We start from the raw sequence: 13,519 nt of genomic DNA on the forward strand, positions 1-13,519 counted from the left end.
CATAGCCGTTTAGTTGGCTACATCTCATTGGTATGTTTACATTGTATGGATCTGCTCATCGGTGAGGTTATGTGAAGTTTGGAAACAAAAATAAGAGGACATCAAATATTGTGATCTGTACAAAAAACTGATTGGGGAACACTTTGAAGGTTGATCTCGATCTAAACTCAGAAGATTGCCCACCCCTGCTTCTCCCATGTGAAGCTTCAACAGAGTTTTTTGTGATAATGTGTGGTCAGTCATTACATGTTGGGTGTGGTCAAATGAAACTGTCAACCAACGGAAATTCTAGTTACAGACTGTTAAAACCTTTCCTTTTTCAGAAATCTCTGGGTTTCTTTTTGGGTAAATTAGCAAAAATAAGCAAAAAAACTGTCTGCTTAAACTCAGTCTAGTCTAAACAGGATTATCTACAGTGTAATATTTTAATATCTCAAATACTGTGTTTTCTTTCAGCGTGACCGTATTACCAGTTTCAGAAAAACGGGGATGAAGAAGGAGAAGCCCCTTATACAGCACCCAACAGATCCCCTCTCTACCCAGGCCGAGCTGCCTGTTCCTCAGCCCCTTTTCGATGAGCGCTCCATGAATCTCTCTGAAAAGGAGATCATTGACCTCTTTGAGAAGATGATGGTAAGACTTGTGTTCGTCTTGCAGAGTTTCCCCTGCGTACAGTCATCTGTCACACTCTGCAACAGTTTTATTACAGCTGCCACACAATAATGAATAATGAGCATCCCATTATGAAAGCTTAAATGGATTCATAAATCTGTGCAAAGACGCACATAAGCAGAGAAACAGAGCTGCTGTTTGGACTGTTGGCAAAGAGGACTTTGACGAGCCATAAACTTAGGTGTGAAAAGCATTTTTTTATCCATATATATTAGTACCTGCAGATCTTCTTGCGTCCTTGTTTTACTGTTGATGAGATTTTCTTAGTGTACAAAGCTTTGCCATTCACATAAAAAGAGATGATAATGAAATTACCGGTTATCTGCAACATCTTCAAATTGTTTGTTGTTTTGCTACATATAATCTGTCCTGTTATAATTCCCCTATCAAGATATGTTGTTTTACCATTCTTGTCACTAAAGGAATAAGTTCAGTTTTATCAAATATAGACTATAAACTTCATTGTCCACGATCCAGTAATACCAGATTGATTTCAACGTCTGTATTAGCAAGTGTTCCTTGTAGTTATGTTTGTAGTCTCAGACACACACACACATTGATTGTTTTTTTGTCCCTTTCAGGACTGAAAAGCACAGACATAACTGCAGAATTGCAGATGTGACATGATCTAAATATTGTGCAGGTTAAAGCCTCACAAGTTACTACTATGGAGATGGTACACACAACTGATTTCCCAGCTGTTGCAGCATATCCATAACTCCCACGGGGACGTAACATGACATGAAACAGTGCCCTCTCATGGGGTTGCACAGGACCTCCTCTTTGATGAATGCTTGGTTAGAGATTCAGAAATGTGTCAAATTCTCAATTTTGAAGCATGTGCAATGTCACAAATGTTTGACATAAATACAGTATTTAATATATGTTCAATTTCATCCAGAAGATTTGAGATGCATACAGTATGTGTAGTAAAGAATAATGCATTTCACATTCAGATGCTGAGCTTTTTTGAAGCTCTGACAGCGTATTCCCTAAGCCACAGTGAGAAGAACACGAAACTTTGAAATTCACTCCACACTCAAAGGGTCAAAGCTCTGTTACACATGTGATTTTCTCCATTGAAATGCATTTTTGGCCTTATGTACTGCAGGATTGAAATCTAACAAAAGGCTTTCAACCCATCTCTTTGAAGTGGAGAGCTGAATTACTCTGGCTTCATTGCATAGGTTGTGTGTACTATTGTGGATAATGTCTCTGAGTGTGTGTGTGTGTGCTTGTGCGTGGTACTGTGCCTGCCTTTCCTTTTTTTCCCCCCTCATACAATGGTCTTTATTGCCAGGACCAGAGCAATGTGACCAGCGCTCCTGGTTTTCATCACGCTACTGCTCAGTGTTTTTTTTGCCTGGGTGCTCATCCCTGTCAGTCAGTTCACCTCTCAATTACTATGTTTGTGCTCACAGCAGCGTGACATTAAACCCAGGCTTCAATTTGCTCAGTGACAGATGACACAGAAAGCATGTTTGCCGCTTTGACATTTGACAGGCCTTGACACTTTGAGCTGGGAAGTGTAATTACAGAAATGAAATCAAAAAAGAAAAGGGTTATTTACTTATGTACTTTTGAAGCCACCGCTATTTGCTCTCATAGACTGTAAACTTTTTTGGTTTGATGTTGCAAACATAGAAGTGTCAGTGCTGGGTAGTTTCTTTTGGTGCTAGTAGCTTCTCTTCGGCATCTATCCATCTGTTTCATCTCTTTTTATATCATACACATGTACATTTTAGTTCTTCTCTTTCTCCGCACACCAATTCTGTTATTGATTGTTTTTATGGTGCCACATGCCCCAGCTTTAGATGTCTAGCCAGGTCCAAATGAATGGATGACCCATCCACATTATTGAGACCACCCACTGTGCATTAATGAGGAAAAAGTGAAAATATTTTTTCTCTGGAAAAGTGGCTTACACGTGGTACTGCGTATCTCAAAGCCAAAATAGCGCATAGCTTATTACTAAAAGGTCATCAAAGTGATCTGGGAAGGTATAAGAAGAAACACTCAGTCAGTGGCAATGAAAACTGAAACAACTCCTTCCATGATTTTTGAAGCTAACGATTGAGACCAGAAGTATAAATAAAAATACAAGGGAAGTTAAAATGCGTTAAAACCATTAACTTTCAGCACTGCCTGTAGAAGGGTGTTGTGTATGTTTTTGCTCTGCCGTTGGATTTTCCAAGATGTGCACAGCTGGAACTCAGAGCCCCTCATCAAAATGCACAGCAGTGAATCTGCTGTCGAAATGTCCGGCATTTGCATTTCGCTAAGGAGAGAGCAGTGCTGCAGTGACAGGCTCCAATCCAAGACGTTCAACCTAACATAACATCACTAATTACATGGCTAATTTCATCAGCATTCAGTAAGCGGCGAAGTCTTCAGACTGCAATTTGGTGTAACAGAAACCCCTTTCATCATCATCGGCATTGTCTGTAAAAGAATTAAAGGAATGCAGGAGTGGGATATCTGGTCAAATACATGCACTTGTCCTCCACTATCCAGACAAAGACCTCCATGATTACTTGGCTTTGTGTCATTTCTTGTCACATATCGGCACTTAAAGTCACCTGTGTTGATGTTGGTCATTGGAAGCCAAGCATTATTTCCTAAATTATGCTTTTACTTGTCTGTCAGTATTTAGAAACCTTGATGAGCTCAACATCATAACTTAGGAATGACTGAATTCATTTGATTCCGGAGTCAGTTTGTCTCTGTCTTCATTCGTCAGAGTGTCTTCCCAGTGGCAAGAGCAGCATATGGTATTGAGGTTGCTAGCAGAGACAGAGTGGAAGTAGTGGAAGATGAAAATGTCACACTGCAGTGCCGGTTGTGGCTAGTTTTGTGGTTTTATGTGCCTCTCTGTGCACCATTGTCAGGATGAACACTCTAAGTAATAAGCTCCTGTGTGATCCCTCTGCAGTTCCACTTCACACAAGGACATTAAAACCAGCCCACAGGAGAGTTACTGTGTGTGCACTTGCACACACAGATCAGACTTTAGGGTAGTGAACAAAATAATCGATTTGTCACAGCTGGATCAAAACATTGTAATGCGTCTTCTGCTTTTCTTAGATCCACTTTTTCCTGTAGCGTGGACTCTTCATATCCATGTCAGCCTCAGACATATGCGATGGTCGTTATTAATTGGTGTTCTCTGTGATTTGAAGCCTGTGGCGCTCCACATCGGGCTGTATTTGCAGCCACGTTGTGCTACGGGACTTTGTAAATATAGGTCTCTAAATTCTAAGGTTGTTGTATAATGTATGTTGTCTTGTTTTGTCTCTGTACTTAACACACTCGGTACTCTGTACTTAACACACACCAGTCCAGGGTGTACCCCGCCTCTTGCCCGTAGTCAGCATGTATCCCAAATCCAGTGTCCACGAGGACAGATAAAAGTGGGCTGTGCAATATATATTCTACATATACAGTTTAGTGCTTCCATTATGCTTGATTTGTCACATGTTGCAGAATGACATTATCTTTGGCATAACACAAGACAAGTAACTAATTAGTATTACATTCCTAAAAGAATCCAAAAAAGTTGGGATGCTGTGTAAAATGTAAAAAATCCTTTCTGACCTACATTCAGATTAACAATTACGAAGGCTTTTGTTTTACATAATATTCAAAGTAACTGATAAACATTTTTTTTGTAAATATACACTTGTTCTGAACTTGATGCGTGCAATATGTTCCAACCACAGCGAAAACCGCTGGGACAAGGGCATGTTTACCACTGTCTTACATCACCTTTTCTTTAAACATCTCACAGTAACTATTTGGGAAGTGAGGACACAATTTATTGAGGTTTTGAAGATGAAATTCTTTCCCATTCTTGCTTGATATATGACTTCAGTTGCTCAGCAGGCGTCTGTGTTATACTATCTTGCGCTTAACAGTGTGCCACAAATTGTCAGTGGGAAGCTGGTCTGGACTGCAGACAGGCCTGTCTAGTACCCACACTTTTTTACTCTGAAGCCACGCTTTTGTAACACATACAGAATGTGGCCTGCCATTGTCTTGCTGGTTTAAGCATCAACCTCTCTGAAAATGGCGTTGTCTGAATGGCAGCATACGTTACCTTCACAAATATGTAAGTAACCCATGCCGTGGGCACTAACGAACCCTCATACCATCCCAGATGACGCTGGCTTTTTTGAGCTTTGCACTGCTAACAGTCTGCATGCTCCTTTTCCTCTTTAGGAATAGGACACGACGTCCATGATTTTCCACAACAACTTGAAATGTTGGCTTGTAAGACAGCACACTTTCCCGCTTTGCGTCCGTCCATCCCACATGAGCTCAGGCCCTTAAAGGCTGGCAGCGTTTCTGGATGTTATTGATGTATGGTTTGCGTGGTAGAGTTTAATTTTTATTTGTGGATGCAGCGATGAATAGTTTACTGACAATGGTTTTCCCATGTCTTTGGAGTAATATCTTTGCTGTTGGCTTTTAATGCAGTGTCACCTGGAGCATCAACGGATACAGACGTTTAGTGTTGGTTTTCAACCTTGACACATTTCTCTAGATTCTTTGAATACACAAGATTTTAAATGGTAAAATCCAAAGCAGCTCTGTGTTGAGAAAGGTTATTCTTTCCCATCTAGTGAAAATGACTGAGCCTTTCAAGGAAGCCCTTTCCTGTGGAATGTTCAGAAATAAGTGTATATTTGCAAAAAATAAGAAAAAGAAATAAAGTAAAAACAAGTTTATCAGTTTGAACTTTAAATATTGTTTTTGTTTTGGTATCAATTGAATATAGGTCAGAAACTGGAACTGGTGCTGTACAAGAGAGACTGCCAAAGCAACATTTAACAAGATTTAGACCTTATTCTTGTTAACTCCACTGTCATTGATACCAGCTCTAATCTCATCACTTTAGTTACACCAGCAGCATAGTCAAAGAAATCCTGGGAGTTTTCATGTACCATGTGAGGGAATAATTAATAAAAGAACATTAATCATTTTGGAGCCTGAATGTGGAGGGCTCATTTCTCCAGTTTGCCCCCTGACAAGCTTCCCGCAGGCCCACCATTCTTACCCCTCCTACAACATATTCACCCTGCTGCATTTTTTCTTGTTTATTGAATGCCAATTAAGCAGATAAATTAGCAGGGTTCAAAGATTAATTAAAAAACCTGCTGGTTTCCTCGGGTGAAAAAAAACTGCCAATTGTAAAACTTCAGCCACTTTCTTTTCCCTCTCTGTTCCACAAAAAGGATGTTAATGGTTTTTTAGCTCCGAGGGTATTTACTAGAGTAAATGTAGTTGGAGAAATTTAGGTCACGGTGCCTCTGGATGGTATTCTTGCCGATACTTCACCGACAAACGAAGCAAAGCAGTTTGAAGCAGATTACTTGTGGTAAGATAATCAAACCATTGTAATACAGTGTTCTTATCCAGAGGTGACACACTTAATTTATTAGGTGAATTTTACATTATACCTCTGCCAAGTTACAGTCACCAAGAGCGAAGGACACATGATTTTCTATACTTTCCAGCAGAGGGCAGCCTGGCTCCACAGCTTAAGTTCACCATCTGAAGCCCCGAGGAGGACGTTTTTTTTTCTCTCACTCTGTTGATTCTAGTCGTCTCTTTGTGAGAGAGTGCTTCTGATAAACATCCCCCTCCATCCTAATCATCGTGTCATTCCCTAGCTTTTAGTGCTCTGTCCGGCCTTCGCTCCATCCCCTGATGTCTCACACATGAAAGACCTCTTTTGTGATACAGAATTAAAGTAGCACAAAGATAATACTCCCAATAACATGCAGATACTGCCTATCCAGCCTGTCTGATGTGATTGCGTCGCCTCAATAGAAGCAGTATTGTTAGAACATGCACTCCTGTTTGGAGTTGGGCAGTACAGTTTATATTGCTGCGGCCTTGCTACCTTTCAAGGACTAATTATACCTGGCATTTTTTCCTTTTGCCGTTTCTCATGACTATGACAAAGAAACGTAGATGAAAAATAAATGTGTTCAACTGCAGAAGGATAGGAACTGTAAACTGTAAAATGGTTATTATGAAATTAAAAGTATAAGTTTTTTTTTTAATGTTACGTTCATCGTGATGCATGGAAATTCCAAGGTGAATTTCTGGTATTTACGCTTGGCAAAAAACCTTGTTCGGATTCTTATTCAGTCAAACTGAGCCCAGTGTGAGATGTGTAATCAACAAGTCCTGTTCCTGTTTTCTTTACTACACTTCAGTAACATTCTTCATAAATCTGTTGTGCTAAATTTGAGCAACGTTCGGTCTCTTGCATTACATAAAATTTCTCTTCACTCTCTTTGTGTGTGTGTGTGCAGGAGGACATGAACCTGAACGAGGAACGCAAAGCACCCCTGCGTGAAAAGGACTTGAGCACCAAACGTGAGATGGTGGTCCAGTACATCTCAGCAACTGCCAAATCTGTAAGTGAGAGAGTAAACCTGTATGCTCTGCGTTTACAGACCAAAGAATATGTACTGAATAACTATAGTGGTTGAAGTATCTTGACACTGCACAGAACTCCAGAATGAGTTGAACTTGATCCTTTGCTTTGTCATCCATTCTTGCACGCTTTCACCTCTGCCATCATCTCTCTTACTCTCCACGCTTTGTGCCTGAGTCCCACATCTTTCTTTGCAATTTTGATTTATTTTCTTTCTTCCAATTATGCTGCAATCTGCCATTGAAAGCTGTTAGATAAATTGTAGTCACTTACTCACTCAATGTTAGGTGGATGCCCAGTGCTTGTTCAGTCATGTGCTTGCATGGAAACTGTTGGTTGTCCGGTCGTGTACTTGCATGGAAGTTTTTTGTGCCCAGTGGTGGTGGTGCCTTGTCTCATCATTTGGTTATCAAGTATCAAAATGAGCTGCATCAAATATATATATCTATATCTATATCATCAGCAGCATTTTAGTAAAAAACATAATGAGTAAATACAAAAGAGAGAAAATTAAGCATTCAAGGCTGTGTTCAGTGTGAGCTACACTGTATATGCAACATAGTCGGATGCACCATACACTTAATGTTTGTTCTGATTGATTTTCAAAACAACTCTTAACAACTTTTTGGGCTGTTCACTATTAATAACAGGTTTAAGATTACGTTGCCCATAGAGTGAAACTAAAACTTGATCATCCCTCTAAAGTAAAAATAGTAGTGAAAAGTAAAGCTTTTTAAATATAATCCATGAATGTAAGATGAATTCTCATATCCTCTTTCGAAGTTATGACTAACATTTTGAGGTGAAATTCACATCAGCAGCACCAAAGGATAAAAAAAAAGTGTGATTTCTGCCCCCATTGCTTCCTGAACCTGGTAGCTCTCTCTTGACATCATCATTTATTACCTTCCTCATTGTTATGGTAATTAACTGGCATTATTGATAATGATGATTATATGAGATGATTGAATTCCTCACAGGGCCCATTATGCTTTGTGAGCACTGATATTTTATTCAAATGAATAACGTAATCTGTGTAGTCAAAGGACAGAGTGTCTGTCAGCTCCCTGCTATCGCATTTAATAGGACTGAAGGAGGAGGAGGAGGAGGAGGAGGATGGGTGAATGTCAGTGATGATGTGCCTGTGCCTACGCAGATTCATGAAAGTTCACATACATTTACATTAGAACACCTCTACATGCACAGACTATCAAATACTGATAAAAAATGAGTGACCAATAAGACAACTTAGTTTGGCCTTCAATAAATTAGTGCATATCTTTGTGCGATTCAGGTGATAATGTGACACTTCGACCAAATCTCCTTTGCAGTGAGAGACACTACACTCACAACTCTTGTGTCAGTGTCTAACAGTGTACAAGGGGATTGTTACAACAAACACATAAACAAACCATGGCAGTTGTTTTGTAAGTCTCAAAACATATTTCACTTCAATACAAAAATTAAACAACCAACCCTAAATGGTGTAGGCTGATCCAGGGGAAAAGTGCTTGATACCATCTATGATTGCTGATTGGCATAAAAAAAAAAAACAGTCAGCTTGCCTTTACATTAAACTAACTGCTTTGTTTCAACCATCCTTCACGTATGCATGTATGAACCTAAATGTGTTAATTGATCCTACTTCTATAATGTACTTTTTTTTTTTTGCAGGGTTAGGCAGGTATCTGGGGCTAATTTTGCTTGTGGTTGCTGATGAGCATGCAGTGTGGACTGAATGAGAATATGTTATGCACTGAAAATCTAATGTGGTGATTAATGTAAGAGGATGCATTTGGGACATGTTGGAGTGTCTTCTTTTTCTGTGGTGCCTTTACTGTTAATGCGACAGATGCTGCATTGTGAGATCGCAGTTTTGGTGCTTCACAACACGTTCCTCTTGATTCCATGTGGTTTGTTTTTTAGGATAGTATTATAATACCACATCATTTTGACATTAGTCTTACAGGAACATCCTATTTGTGAATTTTACTAATTCTCCCATGACCACATACCACACAAATTTGTGTATTTAAATATTAGACAGCCCTCCTTCTTTTTTCTTCACCTACAGCTAATGTAGTTTAAGAAGGCTTAAAATATTTTCAAGATGGAAGTTGAAATCAGTAAATATTGGTGGAACAGGGAATTTCCTGCGGTATTGTTTGGGCTTTTTTCATGACTGTCTATGAAGACCTGCTCAATAAGGACTTTAGTGACAAAAAGAAACAAACTATTTTTGTTTTCCAACAAAAAACGCCAAAAAAATCAGCACTTTGAATTCAATATTTTAAGGTGCTTGAGGAGTCCTACACAATGTACAGTTCATCATTTATGCATGCTGACACACCACATACATAAACGAAGCATGTGGTGTGTCAGCGTTAAGCTATATGGGTTCAAATTATTGATAATATTTGAAAAGGCTGATTTTGTTTACTCTTGTAAAATGTGTCTATCAAAGGAAGATCAAAACTTTTTTCCTACCTGTGAGATGTCTTTCAGTGGAATCCAGCTCTGCTTTTGCAGGAGTGTGTCTGTGGATGTGTGTGACCATCAGCTCTGCATGATCAGTTGCCTTCCTCTCACACTCTATTTCTTGTTCTTTGTTTATATAAATGTGTGCCAACATCATTAAAATTGCCAAAATTCCTTTCACATTAATACAATCACTTATTTCTCAGAAATTGACTTGGCTCCTGACAATGAATATTTTCCTGTTTCATTTCAAACTGGCTGTGTCTCAGATGCAGGGTGTGGTGGCAGGGTCTTGTGAAGGGGATTGTGCAGTGTTAATTTTGCAGTTTTATTCAAATAAGGGTTTGTTTGATGTGGCCATCAACGTGCCACCTTTTTATTTTGATGGAGCTTGACTTGCTCTCATCATCCGGGCTCTGTCTGTGGGCTGTTATTTTTTTGAAAAAGGGTGGTAAACTTTATTAATTTTTATAATTTTTATTTAATTTCTTACATTATTGATACACTCATACATACTAACCTTATAGTTTACTTGTGCTGTAGTATGACAAGACAAGACAAGACAACTTTATTTGTATAGCCCATTTTTACAAGCAGTTTGTCTCAAAGGGCTTAACATAACATATGACTTAACTTAACTTAACATATGAGAGATGCTCAATAGCAGATCTCAGTATACCTCAGTACTACTCCTATTGTTAGTTGGGATCTGACCTTAAAAGAGTGTTGCCCTTGTTTTCATGAGAACAAGATATTACTGTTGGGTTTAAAGTACAGAGTTGCTGTCAGTGAAACTGTGCTTGTTCACCTCGAGCTCCTCCATGACTGCTGTCTGTGCACACTCAAGATAACGTCTGGTATTTTGGTCAACCTGCTCCAAAACAAGATCCAAAAATATGCATCCAAAGTTGTCGGCATCAACATCTGTGGAAAATATCCTAGTTGTGAGCTACGACAGCTTGACTCATTTCAAGGTGTCTAGCCTGCAGTATTCAGATTAAATATCCCCCAGCGTGAGTCAGTGACATGCTGCATTCACTGGAGAGCAATGTGGATACACAGTATGATTAGAAAGCAGTATGTGTGTGATCAGGTGGTGGCACGTGTAAAACAGACTTTATTGCTGTCATAAACTCTTGGTAGAGGAATGGGGGAAATCGAGCATCAAATGGCCACAGACCTGGAGAGTTTGAGAGTGACAATAAAAGAAATGGAAAGGGAGATTAGAAGAGATGAAAGAAAGGGGAGAGAATGGGAGTGAGTGAAAGCAGGGAAGAAGGAGGTAAAAGACAAGGAGCTCAGTGAGTCCTGTAAATTCCTGCAGTCAAAATGAATATCCTCTTCTGTCGCAGGGAAAGAGGAGCTCAGCCACAGTATAGAATACATTTAATGAGCTGACAGACACCTCCCACTGTGAAACAACCCTCGCAGTTGCAGTAATAAAGAAACAGTCCTGCTACCCGCCGCTATTGACAGATAAAAAGGTTAAAGTTGCAAGAACTGTTCTGACTGCATGGACTTAAGGTAGCTCAGCCACACAAGACTGACACCTGAAGCCCGATTTTAATGGCAGCTGATTGATATCGGCTTAGTGAGAGCCTCTGCAGCCTCTTTGCCCACATGAGCCGCTGTTCTGGTTTTTGGAACGGAAACAATTAACTGTATACATGAACGATTAACCATATCTTTTGATACATCACTTCCACAGTTGTTGTTGCTGTGTGCTTTGCAAATTTGTTTGTTGTAATGTTTTCATTTATCTACATTTCCGTGTATTTGTCTTACTTAAATTGAAAATTGAATTATTATTATCATTGTTATTATTCATTATGTTGCAGACATTATCTTCAGTATGTGCACATAATTATGGAGGTTCTCTTTTTGGCTTTTAAAAACGTTTTTTATGTAGTGCAACAATTGTGTGAAAGATGTTTGTGATGTCACACAAGTTACGCTAATGCCTCAGTGTGTAATTGAGAGTATTCTCTGGCCTACTAATGATTGTGCTGTTTGTGTCTTTTTGCACATTAACCTTCTCCGCTGATCGCTGCATGCAGATAACTGGGAGCAAAGTTGCGGTAAGTAGCCTGTTATTTATTTGGCTTCTGAATCTTGTTCTTTCTTTGTATTTGTTTTCATTTCACCCCTAAACACAAACAACACACACACTGTCTCTCTCTCTCTCTCTCTCTCTGTCTCTCTCTCTCTCTCTCACACACACACATCGCATCTGTCTTATTTTGGATTTCGAGAAGCACGTTTTAAACTCTGCAAGTGAGGTCATTTTTATGGCTTAGATTTTTATTTTCAGCCCTGATGTTGCTAATGGGCTGTAATTTGGAAAAGCTATAAATTGTTAACACAATTCCTGCATCTAAATGGTAGCTTCAGATGAGGGATATTGAAATTATACAGCCTCAAAACAAACTGGGAGGCCGTTTTTTGTTGTTTCCCTTTTTGAAATTGATTGCAGTGTAACACCTATTAGCATTTGAATGTTGTAATACCAACAAGAAGCGATAGCTTTTACACAAATACTCATCATCTGCAATCTAATCAGGACATGTTGCATCTAAATGGTTATGTGCATGTGCATGAGACACAACCCTAACTTAGAAAATATATAACTTAATAAGGCTTTGAACGCACACATATTTATGTGCATGTTCATGCACTGAACCTAGCTATCAGTAGTAAAGATAGCGAGTACATTTCTGCCTTGAACAGAAATATTGGACTAAATTGTTTGGCTATATATCTTAGTTTGAAAAGAGCCAACATTTCTGTTGACTGTTTTCCTACAAATGTATGTTTTAGTGTTTGGTATTGGTCTCATTTCACTTTACCTCCTCACAAAAGGCTCAGATAATCTGAACAAAATTAACTTATGGTATTAATTCACTGGTTTGCTTTATCCGTGTGGTAATAGTCCAATTGCTTCCTCTTAAGATTCCATGAAGTGTTGCCCTTTTTAGGAAAAAAATCCTCCCTCCCTTCCTGTTAATGGTTTAGAAATTGTTAAATTATTACTTTAATTGGTATTTCACTGCCTTTTGATAGCTTTGTAAGGATTAAAAGGACTGTAAAGCTTAGGAACGCTGGCAAGGTAAAGCGGGAACACTGTGACCAGGCCTTGCTCTGTTCATATTCTCAGACAAACCTCGCTCTTTGAGACATTTTGTATCGATTGCGTTTTCACCTTCTTTGTCAAACTGTTCTTTTGTGTTTGGTTATTTCTGAGAGGAGAGTGGGTTTTTGGCTTGACCTGTATGGATGTGGATGGAGTACCTGTCGATCAGGAGCAATGGCCACATTGTGTTCAGTAAATGGAGAAACAGATTTACTGCAGCTTGTATTATGACTGCTCATCTGAGATGTGGAGGCCTACTTTCAGAAGTTCTACAAACCATATCAAAAGGACTTTCTTCAGATTCAAGAGCACACTGAAGCATTTGATCTGACCTTTGCCCTACTGAGAGGGGAAGAAAACGGTGACTATTTAGCCTGGTTAGCTGATCATGGGCTACAGTTAGCTCCCTGATATGCTGGCAGATTCCCATTTTCACGCTGTCAGCATGCGCCGGTCGGGTAGAGCACTCTCAGATGTGCTAGACTGAGGGTGTTTGTTAGGATTGTCTATGGGGAACACGTAACTGTAACTCCTCTGTTTCAGGCATGAAATCTCTCTGGCACTTTCCCCTCTCCCAGTCGAGAATGAGGTGGGAATAGAAGACTGTGTGAATTGGCTCTAATCCTGCCTGACCAGCTTGCAAGAGTGCAACAGTGCTAAGTCTCATATGTTCTCTACACCTCCTTAAGCAAGACTGAGGAGAATATGAGCAGCATACATACCTGGGTAACAGCGTGCGTGCAGACAGACTGACAGCAAATGTATCTGTTGACCACAATGGCAACTTAATA

General features: G+C 39.4%; 1 protein-coding gene across 10 annotated transcripts in view; it reads left to right on the forward strand.

Moving 5' to 3' along the window:
* The window catches only part of diaph2 (diaphanous-related formin 2), a 337,446-nt gene that overhangs the window by 17,732 nt on the left and 306,195 nt on the right, over positions 1 to 13,519 (forward strand). For 9 of the 10 annotated variants that reach the window (XR_006844809.1, XM_046405286.1, XM_046405289.1 and 6 more), the window contains 3 exons: positions 457 to 633; positions 6,996 to 7,100; positions 11,656 to 11,676. Coding sequence is in view for 9 of the 10 variants with exons in the window: in XM_046405286.1 (XP_046261242.1) it covers positions 457 to 633; positions 6,996 to 7,100; positions 11,656 to 11,676 (303 nt within the window). In the remaining variant the exon portion in view is untranslated. The remainder of the gene's footprint in view (positions 1 to 456; positions 634 to 6,995; positions 7,101 to 11,655; positions 11,677 to 13,519) is intronic. The other variant, XM_046405290.1, reaches the window with a different exon arrangement.

This window comes from Scatophagus argus, chromosome 12, assembly GCF_020382885.2.
Source record: "Scatophagus argus isolate fScaArg1 chromosome 12, fScaArg1.pri, whole genome shotgun sequence".
In the NCBI taxonomy this organism is placed as follows: domain Eukaryota; kingdom Metazoa; phylum Chordata; class Actinopteri; family Scatophagidae; genus Scatophagus; species Scatophagus argus.